We start from the raw sequence: 13,067 nt of genomic DNA, 5'->3' as shown, positions 1-13,067 counted from the left end.
TAGGTGCTGTCAATACATACCATTCTCCTAGTCCTTTTATTTGGCTGTTCCATCTGGTGCTTCCACACTCATCTTCCAGCCTCTCTCAATTCCAATTGCAGATTTTATTACAGGTCTTTGTAGCACAGTTTATCTTGCTAAGAGCAGAGATTCTCCATTAAGCTGCTGTTACTTAATGGCTACTGACATAGCTTTATGAAGGGGGAAGAGCTGAATTCTGTGCTGTTATGTGATGCTGGAACAGCACAACTGCCAGAGATGTGCGTTCCTTTAATAACCTCTAAAACATTTGAATGTAGATTTATTATAGAATCTATATCTAATACTTTCAAACACTTCAAAACATTTTTACACTGGCTAATTAAATGCACTGTGTTTCATTACTAGATTGGAAACTCAGTAAGAAACCTAGTAAGAAGCCTCATAGATCTACCAATATGGGGTTTTTTTTTTTAGCCAGCACTCCAGCTGTATTTCTGAAGACAGTTCCAAGATTTTTCACAGTATGTTCTCATACTCTTAAAAGTAATGTCTGTCAGTCAAACTCAGGAGTGATACTTGCACAGTGTAATGAATGAATTTCCAGTTACATATTAGTTTCTCCCAAAATGCCACCATCTCTTGGTTTTTGTTTTTAGACCCGAGTTAAGCTTTGCAGTGCCATTAATAATTCAAAGTTCCACTGACATAAACTTTATACATGTTTATTAAGGAGCACATCTTTGGAGGTAGTCAGCATTGTTTTACAGTAAAACTTAATATCTGTGTTTTATATATGGCTAAAATAGCAGACTTCCATAAATGATACATCTTCCTGGGGGAATTCTTGCCTTTCCCCCCCCCCCTTATATGGCATGAGTTATTCACTCTGTGCTGATGGGGCAGGTCTTGATTGATAGTTGTCCAGCAGCAGTGGCTTATGCTGACAGATCCTGCATGAGAACTTCTGTCACTTAGGATGCATGCAAGAATATAATCCTATTGATGTCAACTTCTTGTAGACAAGAAATGTCTGAAATGAAGAGCTTGTGACGTTGCTGGGAGAGTTTATCTAATGTCAGATGTGCGAGAAAGCCCTCAAGGGGGCAAATGGGAGAAATGCCATTTCATTTGTTTTAGTATTTCATGTTTCAGTTGTAGTGCCTTATCAAACTGGTACACCTTACTCCAAGCTTTAAAAATGGGTTAAACGAGAATCTTTATGGTATGCTAGGACCTATCATCTTTGCTAATCTGCAGGCTTAGCCTCTACTCCTTTCATTTCATGGTCCCTACATCTGATATGCAGAAGAAAAAAGGTTTTTGACCAGAGTAACCAGAGGAAATATAACTAAAAGGAAAAGGCAGGAACTGGAAACTAAAACTGCAAGCTAAAGTTCTTACTGAAATTCACTTTAAAATGGTCAAAGTGTGTACATATAAAATGAGGTTTATAAAATGTAGGGTAGACTGTTCAAGGAAAAAATTCCTAATGGAAGTTCATAAGTCTTGGAGAATAGAGCCAAACAGTAAGTAATTCTTAATGGCTGAATGGTCTCTGAAAGCTGTATTTTATCTGGTTGGCTTGTTTTGCATGCCTAAAGCTCTTTATAATAAACTGAAATTGTTGACAGGTGTATCACAGAGGGACTACACTCAATACTACGATCATATCTCTAAGCAACATGAGGAGATCTGTAGATCAATACAGGAGTTCTTCAAGAAACACATACAGTATAAATTCTTGGATGAAGACTGTAAGTATCTTGAGGCTTCATTTAGCAAGGGGAGCATGGGGAAGGGAAAAAGGAGGTCTGAAGGTTTTTCAATACTTACTGCACACAGTTACACAGACTTAAAAATAGAAATGAATATACGTCTTTGAAGTTCTTCCATAGGAGGTTTGAAGTTTAAAGGGCTTGCAGGGCAAGCTCCATAGAAGTGAGACCTGTCCTCCTGTCCCCTTGCTGTTGTTGAGCTTGGCTCCTCCACAATACATTATGTTGCAATGTGCTAAATCCCAGTTTACTGCTGGAGATCAGTGAGAAAATGGGAACTTGTCAATAGATAATGGCATCCCCAATATTTAAGTCTGTGGATATACATTTCTGTCTTCACAGTTATTGCTTTCACAGAGCTTTTCACAGAGGCTTTTCACAGAGCCTCTTTTTTTTAACTTGGGAGAGTTTTAAAGCTCTTGTGGCTAGAACATGGATAGCAATGTAGTTTTTGAATTACTATAAAATTTGGAACATAAAAACTGAAGGAATAGGCTGGAGCTTTTCAGGAAAACACAATGAAGGAGGAAAGATTCCCTCCAGAAGCATAATGACTTTTTCTATGAAGGCTTTTTCCCCTAATACTTGTTTTTAATTAAGAACAATTCTAAACCTGAGAAGTGAGGTAGGAAATGCTTAACAAAAGGCATTCAGTAATAAGAATAATATTTGTCTGTAAACTTGCTGCTAAATTATTGATGTATTCCTTGAAGAAATGATTTTTATGTTTATTTTCAAGAAGTTATAGTAACTTCTCCTAGACTATTGATGCACAGCAGTTTAGCTGATGAAACTTTTGAATAAAGGCCACGGTGCTTGATATACCTAAGAAGCCCAAGTAAATTGTCTTATTTTTTAAATGTGGAGTCCTTTGCAAATCTTACTGGAAATGGTTTCCTGATACGGTTTAGTGAGAATTGAATAGTGTTCTGTTGTGATGGGCGATCAGGAGTGGTGAAAAATATGGTGGAGGGATTTAAATTGGGTTTGGTGTGGACTGAACCTCAGTTTAGTAAAATACATAAACATAGTAATTGTCTGTCAGTTGTGTTGTCTTCTATAAAGCTTTGAATACTCAACCTTGAGGTAAGTTTTGAACATGGTTAATTACTTTGCTGAGCCACCAGAGGAGTCAAATAGATCTGTCACGTCTGATTTTCTGAAAAAGATACTTTCTAATGCCAGTCTGGTTTACATTAAAATTCTTAATAATTTGACTCTGCAAGGTTCCTCTGCAAGGTCCAGAGAAGTTCTCAAGGACTCTTGCTTGGAGAAGACTAGTAGTCTCAAAATCACCATAATAACTAAAGAGATCTGTAGCATTAATGTTTTGAAGTAAGATCAGGCATATAGATCTGACATTCTGATTACTGTATTTTAATTTTCCTCTGTGTTCCAACATCATTTTAGCTGCTATGTAATCAACTGATAGATAAGAATTTAGGGCACTGGTTTTTTTAAATCGATGCCTAGATTTAGGCTCTGAAACTGCTGGGTGGTGAACTGAAAGATCTGAAGCATCAGCTTGCATAAAGGATGTGAAACTGTGCCATTCAAGTTACCTTCTGTGAAAAGGAGGTTTCAGGGTGACCTTCTGGGATGGTTTGTTAACCTTTTGTTTCTAGGCACTAAATGCTGGGGATTTGTTAATCTGCAGAGAAATGCCATGCAGAAAATGTTTTCTGTTTTGTTTTGCTGCGTTTTTTTACCACCTTTCATTCATCCACCATCACATCCCTTGACCTGCTGTCTGGAAGCATATGTGTTGTTAACAATAGAAATGTGGGTTTGTTTGCCTATTTGCTTTTAAAAGGAAAGGTATTACAGGTTTTTCCTGACTTCTTGTTTTGTTGACTATTTTCATGCTGTTTGCTCTGCTTTTTCCAGTTGGTCTGGTAGCATCTCCAGATGGAAGAGTTGAGTCAGAGCAGCTGAAGCATTGCAGAGTTAGAGCAGTAGGATAACAGATGGGTGAATGCTTTATAAATACTTTTGATATTAAAACTTTCAAAATGCCTTTCATAAGAGCCCAGTAAGAACAGTGTTCTGGAAGTATCTGGAGAACTGAGCCATGGCTTCCCCTCCACTTTGAGTGATTGCTGGTGAAGTTTCACTACAGTCTCACTGGCACACAACACTCCTGCTCTGAGGTGCTCCCTAAGAAGAGAAAACCATTCAGGTTTTCTTCTCTGCTTAGTGTTTGTGAGTGTCCTGAGCTAGTCAGCAATGTGCAGTCTTAACGGGGATGTAAACCCTACTGAGTGCCAGCAACCTGGATGACTGCAGCAGACTTGTGTTAGGCTGACAGGCATCGTTTTGTACTAAAGCTCAACTGTACATTTTCCACTAATGAACTGTGACTAATGAGCATACATGGTACGGGTGACAAGTCGAGTTGGAACAGCTGGAGGAGAGAAGTCGAGGGTTGCTGTGCTTCTCTTTGCATTGATGACTGGCTTAGCTTGTCTTCTTGAGAAAATACAGCACTTGGTTCCAGAATGACATTTTAAATTGACGTAACTGAGCTTGTGCAAAAAGCTGCATGGATTTTTAGGCAGTATGGTCAAACCCAGCTATGTCACTGGCTCTGGTGCTGTTGAGTTGTGGTTTGCCTTTAGTCCAGCCAGTTTCATATGAAAGGTTAGATTAAGCTGCTGAGTAGCTTTACATGCATGAATGTGATCAATCAAAATCCCTGTTATTGATGGGCAGCTTCCTGAGTAGCTGCAGAGGCTCAAGTGTTCTTCAGTCATATCCTGAGTTTAGTTTATCCCACATGTATTGGGAAATCTCTTGGCTGAAATACTCCCTTCCTTATTAGTGACGGAAGTGACAAAACAGCATTTGTCTGAGGGTTTTCTAAATCCATCTTTTTTTAATTTTTTCTTTCTGCTAAATAGGTTCAACTTCTGCATGTAGTCATGCTTTATTGCTTATCTGTCCATTTCCCTAGCTGAATAGAATGGCAAATCAAAGATTTGTTTAACCATACAAAACAGAACCTTATAGAAAGATGCATGTACAAAGATTCATGCTTAATTAAGTCTAGGGGAGGGACAATAGTGTCACTAGCAAGGCAGCTTGGTGTCAGTCACCAAGGGTCTGTTTGAAAGAGCTGTTGATAATCAGTGAGTGAGCTGTAGCTGCTTTGGGTTACATTAAACATGGCCATTTCACTGCCACCTCCTCAGCACACCCACTCACTGCTTTGTTTCCACAACCTGTTTGTCTTGTTATCTGCTGAAGTCCTAATCTCCTTTAGGCAGGAACTTTCTCATATTAAATGTTTGTGCAGTGTCTAGCATGGTGGAGTCTTGATCCCTCGTTTAAATTTCTCCATTCTGCTGTAAACCAAACAGCAGTAATGTCAGAGATAAGCTTCTCTCTGGGCTAAGAGTTTATCAAATGTTTTTTGTTGGGGGAGGAAAAAATGGAAAGCAGAAACCAGAATCAAATGGAAAAACCTGGCAGCTGATCTCTCAGTGCATTAACAGTAGTTAATGTAGTAGTAGTTCTTGAAATGTTTCAGCTCCGTCTTGGAAATGAACCTAATTCTGGCTTCCAGTTCTGCAGACACACTTACTTTGCAGATAGTGCTTTGTACATAAGTATCTATTAAAATTTAGACATCTGAAATGATATATATATTTTAAAGATTAATTTTTTTTCTTCTTTTCAGTTGTTTTTGATGTGTACAGAGACAGCAGGGTAAGTGAATAACAACTTGTATATAATAATATATTCTGTGGAATATATATATAATCTGTGAAATGCTACAGAGATGACGCTTCATCTTCCTAGAAGTGGTCCTGGGACAAAACAAAACAACAAAAAAACAACTAATCAAACAAAAACCTATTTGATGTTATCATTCTGTTCCCTGTGTCTTTTTCTATGTTAGACACTGTCCACAGTGGGAGAATAATAACATTAGGGGTGTAAAGATGTCTGTATCAGTGATGTAATTATTTAGTAAATATCTTCCTGAGTAAAATATGCACATAAAAGCACATAACTTTGGCTTGAGCTGCAATTCTGCTGGTTCTGTTAGTCTGCTGAGGGAATTTAGTTTTCTTCTAAAATAGATACTTTATTGATATGATGCAACATCACTAAACAGTTTTAGCAAAGCACGACCTTTTTGCTAAGTTTCCCTCCACTCTGCCTTTGACAGAAACGCATCTGAACATTCAGAGTGGTTGGGACATTAAAAAATAATATGTGGGATGGTGTTTTGCACACTAAAAAAAATGGGGAGTTTCTTACCTCTTCTTTCAAAAATCACTCCTTGGGCATCACCCCTGTAGCATCTGAACTCATCAAAACTAATCATTAGTATTTCTTCAGGCCATCCTTGTGAGGCTGGAAAATGATAACATGTAGTTCATAAATGGAAGTCTGTGGTACAACAGGATAATTGTCAAGAGAATATATGAGTGTGTTTGAGACTGATGGAGGCTTAGTTTTTTCATTTCAAACTGTTCCACTTGTGGTTCTGAGTACTCAACAGATCAGTGCTCTGAATATCCAGATAGTGATGGAGTGGGAGAAATGTCTCATCTGAACTTCAGGTGCCAATATCTGAGTTAGTCACCATAACTGCTCCAAGTATCAGTTGAGAGAAATAGGCCAGATAAGCTGTACTCAGAAGGCACACATGTATTGTTTTAAAAGCAAGCACAACCAAAAATGCAGGATCATAGAACCATAGGTGTTGGAAGGGTCCTCTGAAGATCATCAAGTCCACCCGCCTGCCACAGAAGGAACATCTAGACCAGATCACGTAAGAACATGTGCAGACCATCCCAGACTCAGATGGCCAGAGTAAAGGATGCTGTCAGGGAAAATGAGGAGCAACACTTCAGCACTGAACCAGGTTCTGCCATTGGGTACTTTGCCTCACAGCTGAGACATGAAGACAGATTATATATGTAAAGGGTTTCAGCCTGTATGATCTCAAATGAGCAGCATTTCTTCATCTGCCAAGATAAAATTTATCTGCTGATAGATATCTCTCAGTGCATTCTACCCTCAGGTCTTGCAGACTGCCAGATAGCCCTTTGTGTGTCAGATTCTTCTTCTTTCACACATACTTTTGTGGTTTGCAGTTGTACTATTCATCTCTCCCTTTATATGTGAGTTATAGGCAGCAAAAGAATATTGAGTGTTGCTGAGTGTGATTAATTTCTAGAGCCTGTGCTCCTCATCAGGCTTGTTGCACAGCAACCTCACCTACAGAATGAGAGAAATGTCCAGTGTCTGCTTATTTTAAAGTCTTTCAACTTTCAGCTTGGAGAAGCTCTCACTTTAATACAGTTATGAATGAGGGCAGCCCCTTCTCCGTGCTTGCTTTAGTTACTTGAGAGACTATGGAGGAGGCTGCCACAGATCCTGCTCCTTCAGTTGGAGGGTGGCATAGGAACAGCAGGGGCCTGGTTGAGAACAAGCTTTTGTGTGTCTGCCTTTCCTTTTACGTTCTCTTTACCAAGCTCATCTGAGTTAGTACCTGACCTGTAGATAAGTAATTTTTTAAGGAAGAAATATCTTCCAAGTTGGATGATCTGGACTCCTGGCCCCAAAGAGGTTATGCTGCAGAGCTGGTAGCCTGTTTTCATTTCGATCCACTTTTTTTTCTTTCTTTTTTCTCAAGCCTGAGGATCACCTCTGCTGTTTCTCCTAGTGTATCTCCCAGGTGTTAACAGCTTGTAACCATGTCCAAGACAGGTCACTGTGGTAAGATTAAGAAATGCAGTTGAGTGGCTCCAGACCAACGTTGGCCCTCAGCTGCTTTTAATAACATGCAAACTAGTGCCTTCGTCTCTTCCTTGTGAGCATTGTCACTGTGCATGAAGGTGCAGCTGGAGTTAGGGAGATATAACAGTTCAGTTTGCATTTTATCTATCATTTAACTTCCTTTAAGCTGTCTTTGTCACAGGCACTTCCTTTCAGTAGCATGTTGCTTAATGCTTTAGTAAAACAAAGTGTGAAGCTGAAGTGATATGGTTACTAACCAAGAGTTATATACACACCCTTTAGTGAACCCTGAAAAGAGTTCACTGTTTTTAGGGTTTAGGGTTTTTTGCCATTTCTCATCGATTTACAGCTACCAAAGCTCAATACTGATTTAAGAACATTTTGGGGAAAGAGTTGGTGGTGTAGGTGGTGTGCTGCTGTCTGCAGGGAGGGAAAAATACTGCTGGGTGCTCACAAAAGCCAGGTGTTGCTTTTAGCAGTCTCAAAACAAATTTTCAGTTTTCCAGGATACATATCTTCTCTAAAGAAATCATGTTGTGTTCCTATGAAAAAGCTGCATTTCGTGTATTTAGGGTGAGGAGGAGTGTCCATAAAAGCCTTTCAACAGGGACATTGTTTATTAAGTATAAACATCTCTGATGCAGGGAAAGATTCTCTGAAGTGCTGAATGAACTTTGCCAGCCACTGCCTCTCTCTGTGATTAAATTGGTTCATTAGCTTGTTTTTCTAGTGTGATAGAATGAATCTAAAATTACAGATTCCTTCTCCTCCTGCCTGGGAGCTAACAAGATGTCCCCATTAGCAAAAGTAAAACATAATGAGAGTTTGTGAAGAAGAGCAGAGATGGAGAATGATAGCAGAGCTCGCCCCTGGTTGCTCCCTGCACCAATGCTGTCAGGACTGGTGCAGAGGTGTTGCAACTTGGCCATGCAGATTTATGCTTTTTCACCCTTCCAAAAAAAGTGAGAAACCACTCAGGTCTGGGTCCCTGCAATTAGCAGTTTCTTTTGTTGCCATCTGGTTTCAGTACGTTGGCCTCTTAAAATCTGCTTTGATCCCCCACATCTGCTCTGAGAGAGAGATATCTGTGAAAGTCTTGTGTGCAACCACATGCTCAGCAGTCAGGGTGGCTCAGTCCCTGGTTTTATCTGTGTTGGGACTCCCCTCACCTGCATGAGCAACTTGCTATGGATGATAACAGACCAGCCAGTGGGGGTGGGAGAGGAAGCCTCCATGTTAGTCTGACTGAAGGCTTGAAAAGCATCTTTGTAAGTTAGAAACCAGGTGGCATCATTGAAGATGCTTGTTGTTTGTATCAAAGCAGGAAGGATCCTTTAAAGAAAAAAGATCCTTCAAGAATGAGGGAAAGAAAAAGTGAAATAAGTTTTTAGTAGCTAAACAGTCATCAGGTTTGGTTTCCAATTCCAGTAGATCTTTAATAAACACAATAAAAGTCCTGCTTATGTTACAGCAGAATTTATATTTCCATATTTGATAGGTCTCTTTGCTTCCAGATTTAATACTTGTTTGCCAAGTTCTTACTACCAGTTGCATTCATACTTCATTATAGTTTATTATTATTATCTGTGTTATTAGAATATACAACACTTTTTTGGGTAAGAAAAGATAGCCCTGTGCTGGGTGTTGTATCTTGAAATGACTCAAGGAACAAAAGCTATTTCTTGCTCCTCTGCAGACGTCTCTGTTATCTTTAATAGGTCATATTAGTCTCTTTGCTTTCATTTTTCACCTGTAAAACAGGTATTCTGTTGTGCATACTGCCAGAACTGCTGGAATCACAAATACAGTAAAGGTGAGGCAGGAGGAACTAGCCTGGACTACTAGTAATGGTTATATGAAAAATGCCTTTAAGTTATTCTTTTTCTCTACATCTGTGCACCTTTTAGCTTTCATGATCTCCACTAACATTTTGCAGACCCTCCTCTGTATTTATAGAGTCCTAAGACCAACAGCAATTCTTGGAGACTGCTGAACATACAGCAGTGCTGAAGCAGCTTTTGATGGAAAGCAAAATCTCTGTTTGGGTGGGGTGGTTTGTTTTGTTGGTGTTTTGTTGGGTTTTTTTCCCCCCATTTCTTGTTCATGCTGTCTGAGGATCTTGGAGAGGACCATGGGGATTAGACAGAAATTCTGTGGTCTCACCTGAAAGTAGCTTACATAGAACTGAATTCAGTTTATTTGAGCTCTGATTTTCTGTTTGTTTTGTTTTTTTAAAAAATATATAATAAATTAGTAAGCCATAGCTTGCTGTATTTTAAAACTGTCTAATATAAAGGATGTTAGAATATTTAAAGTATTTAAAGCCAGGTGACCAGTTTTGACATCTTTTTATCTAAAGGCCAAGCATACTACTGTAATATAATATGTGTTTTCTGATTGTTTTTATTTTTTTTTCTAAATTCTGTGTCTTGTTTTAATTCTTTGGTTGTTCCATTGCAGGGTAAGATTTGGTTAATAGATTTTAACCCATTTGGTGAAGTAACAGACTCTCTGCTGTTCACATGGGAAGAACTGACCTCTGGGAAAAACTTGAAAGGAGACCAGAGTGAAGGGGAAGCAGCAGAACAGGTACATCCCTGTGATGAGGGAGGCTGGACAACAAATCCAACGGGTGTTATGGCCTTTTCTGCTTTCTCTGTTATAATCAAATCATGATGCAAACTCCATTGAAGTAAATGGATGTTGTTAGCTGATGAAATGTAAACTCTTTGTATGTAAAATCCACCCTGGTGGACAGTAATCTCAATAAGCATTGCATGCTAGTTTTATATGCATTCAAGGGACTTTTTTGTTCAAACAGTACAAGCCCAAATTGCAGCTTTGACTACAATGTGAAGAAGATGCTCTGAAACTTGCTTTTATGCAGTTTTTATGCATTCCTTTCAATTTCTCTTAAATTCTGTTACTTTTCTATTTAGTTACTTAAAGTTCTGCTTTGTTCCTGGTGCCTGTCAGACAATCTTCAAGAAATCCAGATTTATGTCTGGGGGCAACCAAAAAGAAGCTTAACTTTTGTCTCTTCGTCGTATCGAAAACCTTCAGGGACGCCTTGTCCTCTGGTTGAACTTCCTGGGCTTTACTGAGCAGTATCTCTTTTCTGTCTTTCTTCCAAGCTGCATTGTCTCCATAAAAACAAATAACTTTCCACTAATAGAGGGAGGAATAGTCTTCATTTATTTGTGTTCAAGCTTTTTTTTCTCGCTGCATGCCTAAGACAGAGTCCTCACATCTTAATGAGTCCTTGGACAGCTGAGTAGAAGATACAGAGTAGCAGGTTACTTGATCTTGGGAAGCACTTGGTAGTTGTCTGAGAAGAGATAGGTAGTCAGATAATATGGGCTTTCCTTTATTTTCTAGCTGTTAAACTGCATTAGATATAACTGAAATTACTTATTTTATTGAGCTGATTGTAAACATTTGAGCTTTGCTTTAGTTCTGTCACCATTTTCGTAGTATATTGAAAGGGAAACACACCACTCTGTGTGCCATGTTCTCTTGGTTTCACCATGTGGCTGTTGCTGTTTGAAAACCCATTCAGTGAATCTTCCTGCTAAAAGCTGTGTGTCCTTTGTTAAAACACACTCCCAATTCTTGAGATGTCCATGGGGCAACTACATTTTGGGTTGAAGATTTATTTTTCTCAGTGCCAGACAATTGACACAGTTTTCTCTGGTGTAAGCATGGATGAAAAGTAAGACTTGTCTTCATGCTTCAGCTTAAAACCCATCGCAGGATCTGGTCTGAAGTTACTGAACTTACAGTGAAGCTGCTTATTGCCATCCAGTGGGCAGTTATGTTGCATGTCAGGGGGTGTTGAACTGAAAATTACATCCTTACCCAAACCCTGTTGCTACAATTGACTGTTCAGAGATTTTTATTTTTATTTTTAATTTTATAGAGATACCTTTCCCTTCAGTGAGTAGATTGGTTTGAAAGCTTAGATTATAATTTCAGCAAGGTTGTGTTTGTGAACATGGAACAAGAAACCTGTGAAGACTTCAGGGGTTCTATGGTAAAGATTTTCTTTATCCACATATTTATGTAGATACTGCTGCTCAGAGTTCTTTATAGCTCCATTATTACAGCAGTTATAAGCATATCTTAAATGCATTAATAATTGATAGATGGTAGAAACTTCAAAGTGAAGGAATGGATGCCTTGATTTGACAGTTACTAACATTTTTACATTTAAATGGGCAGAGTTTTTAAGAAGAAAACTACAGTTTTTAGAAAGTGCAGATTTAATTGAATGCTATATAAACTTGGTGGCAGTGACTTAATCTCATGGAGGAGTTCAAGAGACTTTGCTGGCTTTATTCACATACACTGTTTTTGTCCTATCCAATATCTTTCCCAAAGGATTATCCAGTTTTCCGTTGTACGAATAGTAAAGTTACTGTCCAGCCGAGTCCCTACCTGAGCTACAGGCTGCCAAAAGATTTTGTGGATCTTTCTACAGGAGAGGATGTTCACAAGTTAATTGACTTTCTTAAACTGGTAAGAAGTAGTGGACAAAAATCTTTCTGACCTTCCATCTTTGTGAAATGGCAACATGAAAGTGCCTTGTATTGTGTTTTTGTAATGAACATAGGTTACACAGTTACTGAAGTGCTGTATTCAGCTGTCATAAATGGTATTGTTGGGTTGGATTTTATTATTTTTAAGTGATGCAGAGCAAGCTTTATTACTGATATCGCTTTAGTTAATTAATTTAATCTTTATGGGAAGCAATGAATGTAGTTTGACAAATCTTACTGAAGGACCTAGCTGTTTTCTTGTTTAAATGTAAATGCAAATGTAGTATAAATTGAGGTTATATTTTATTAATGACTAAAGCTAATGTGTTTCAGAACTTCTTCACAAGTTACAAGATAAGTATATTAGGAAAAAAAAACAACCACTTGTTCCTTTCTCAGGACAATTTCTTTGTTCCTCTACACAGTGACATGAAAACATGACATCTTCATAAGCTAGGGAAGGGAGGGCAGGTTGCCTTCATCTTGACCACTGACTTCTGCCACTACCATTATGGTTTCTGGTCCTTTTGTATTCTGTTGGTTCCCATATAAGCCAAAACTTTTTCTTTACTGGAAATAAGATCCTATAGTTTGAAATGGGGGGGAGGGTTGATATTGCTCTGTTCCATTTACTGGAAATATTATATCTTACCATACAATAAATGGCTTCAAAATGCAGTTGTTTTCTAATATCCATTGTATCTGGCAACACTTGTCATGATATATTAGTGCTCTTATTTCAGATAACTGTGTCCTAATATCATAAACTGTCATGTTCTATTGGCAGAAAAGAAATCAGCAGGATGATGACTGATCAAGAAGCATTACACTGAATTACAAGCAAGAAATGTGACAAAAGCTATATATAGCAACACTATTAAGCTATTGTTTAAAGAAAACCTGCTTCTATAGTCAATGAAAGATCTGAAGAGCTGTTCATCTTGTGTGTCTGCTGGTTTATATAAAAGTGTAGAAAAGGTTTTCAGGGAAATATGAAAGGTCAGAGTGAGTTCTCACT

The 13,067-nt window shown here is 38.4% G+C and overlaps 1 protein-coding gene across 1 annotated transcript in view; it reads left to right on the top strand.

Moving 5' to 3' along the window:
* The window catches only part of CDC123 (cell division cycle 123), a 33,307-nt gene extending 20,444 nt beyond the window's left edge, over positions 1-12,863 (top strand). Inside the window, exons 9-13 of the mRNA XM_010001291.1 lie at positions 1,614-1,736; positions 5,437-5,465; positions 9,972-10,100; positions 11,892-12,029; positions 12,837-12,863. Coding sequence (XP_009999593.1) covers positions 1,614-1,736; positions 5,437-5,465; positions 9,972-10,100; positions 11,892-12,029; positions 12,837-12,863 — 446 coding nt within the window. The remainder of the gene's footprint in view (positions 1-1,613; positions 1,737-5,436; positions 5,466-9,971; positions 10,101-11,891; positions 12,030-12,836) is intronic.
* Positions 12,864-13,067: the final 204 nt, after the last annotated feature.

Source organism: Chaetura pelagica, unplaced genomic scaffold (assembly GCF_000747805.2).
Source record: "Chaetura pelagica isolate M959 unplaced genomic scaffold, ChaPel_1.0 scaffold66, whole genome shotgun sequence".
NCBI classification, from domain to species: domain Eukaryota; kingdom Metazoa; phylum Chordata; class Aves; order Apodiformes; family Apodidae; genus Chaetura; species Chaetura pelagica.
Note: the sequence above shows the minus strand (reverse complement) of the source record. Positions and strands in the feature narration are given on the sequence as shown.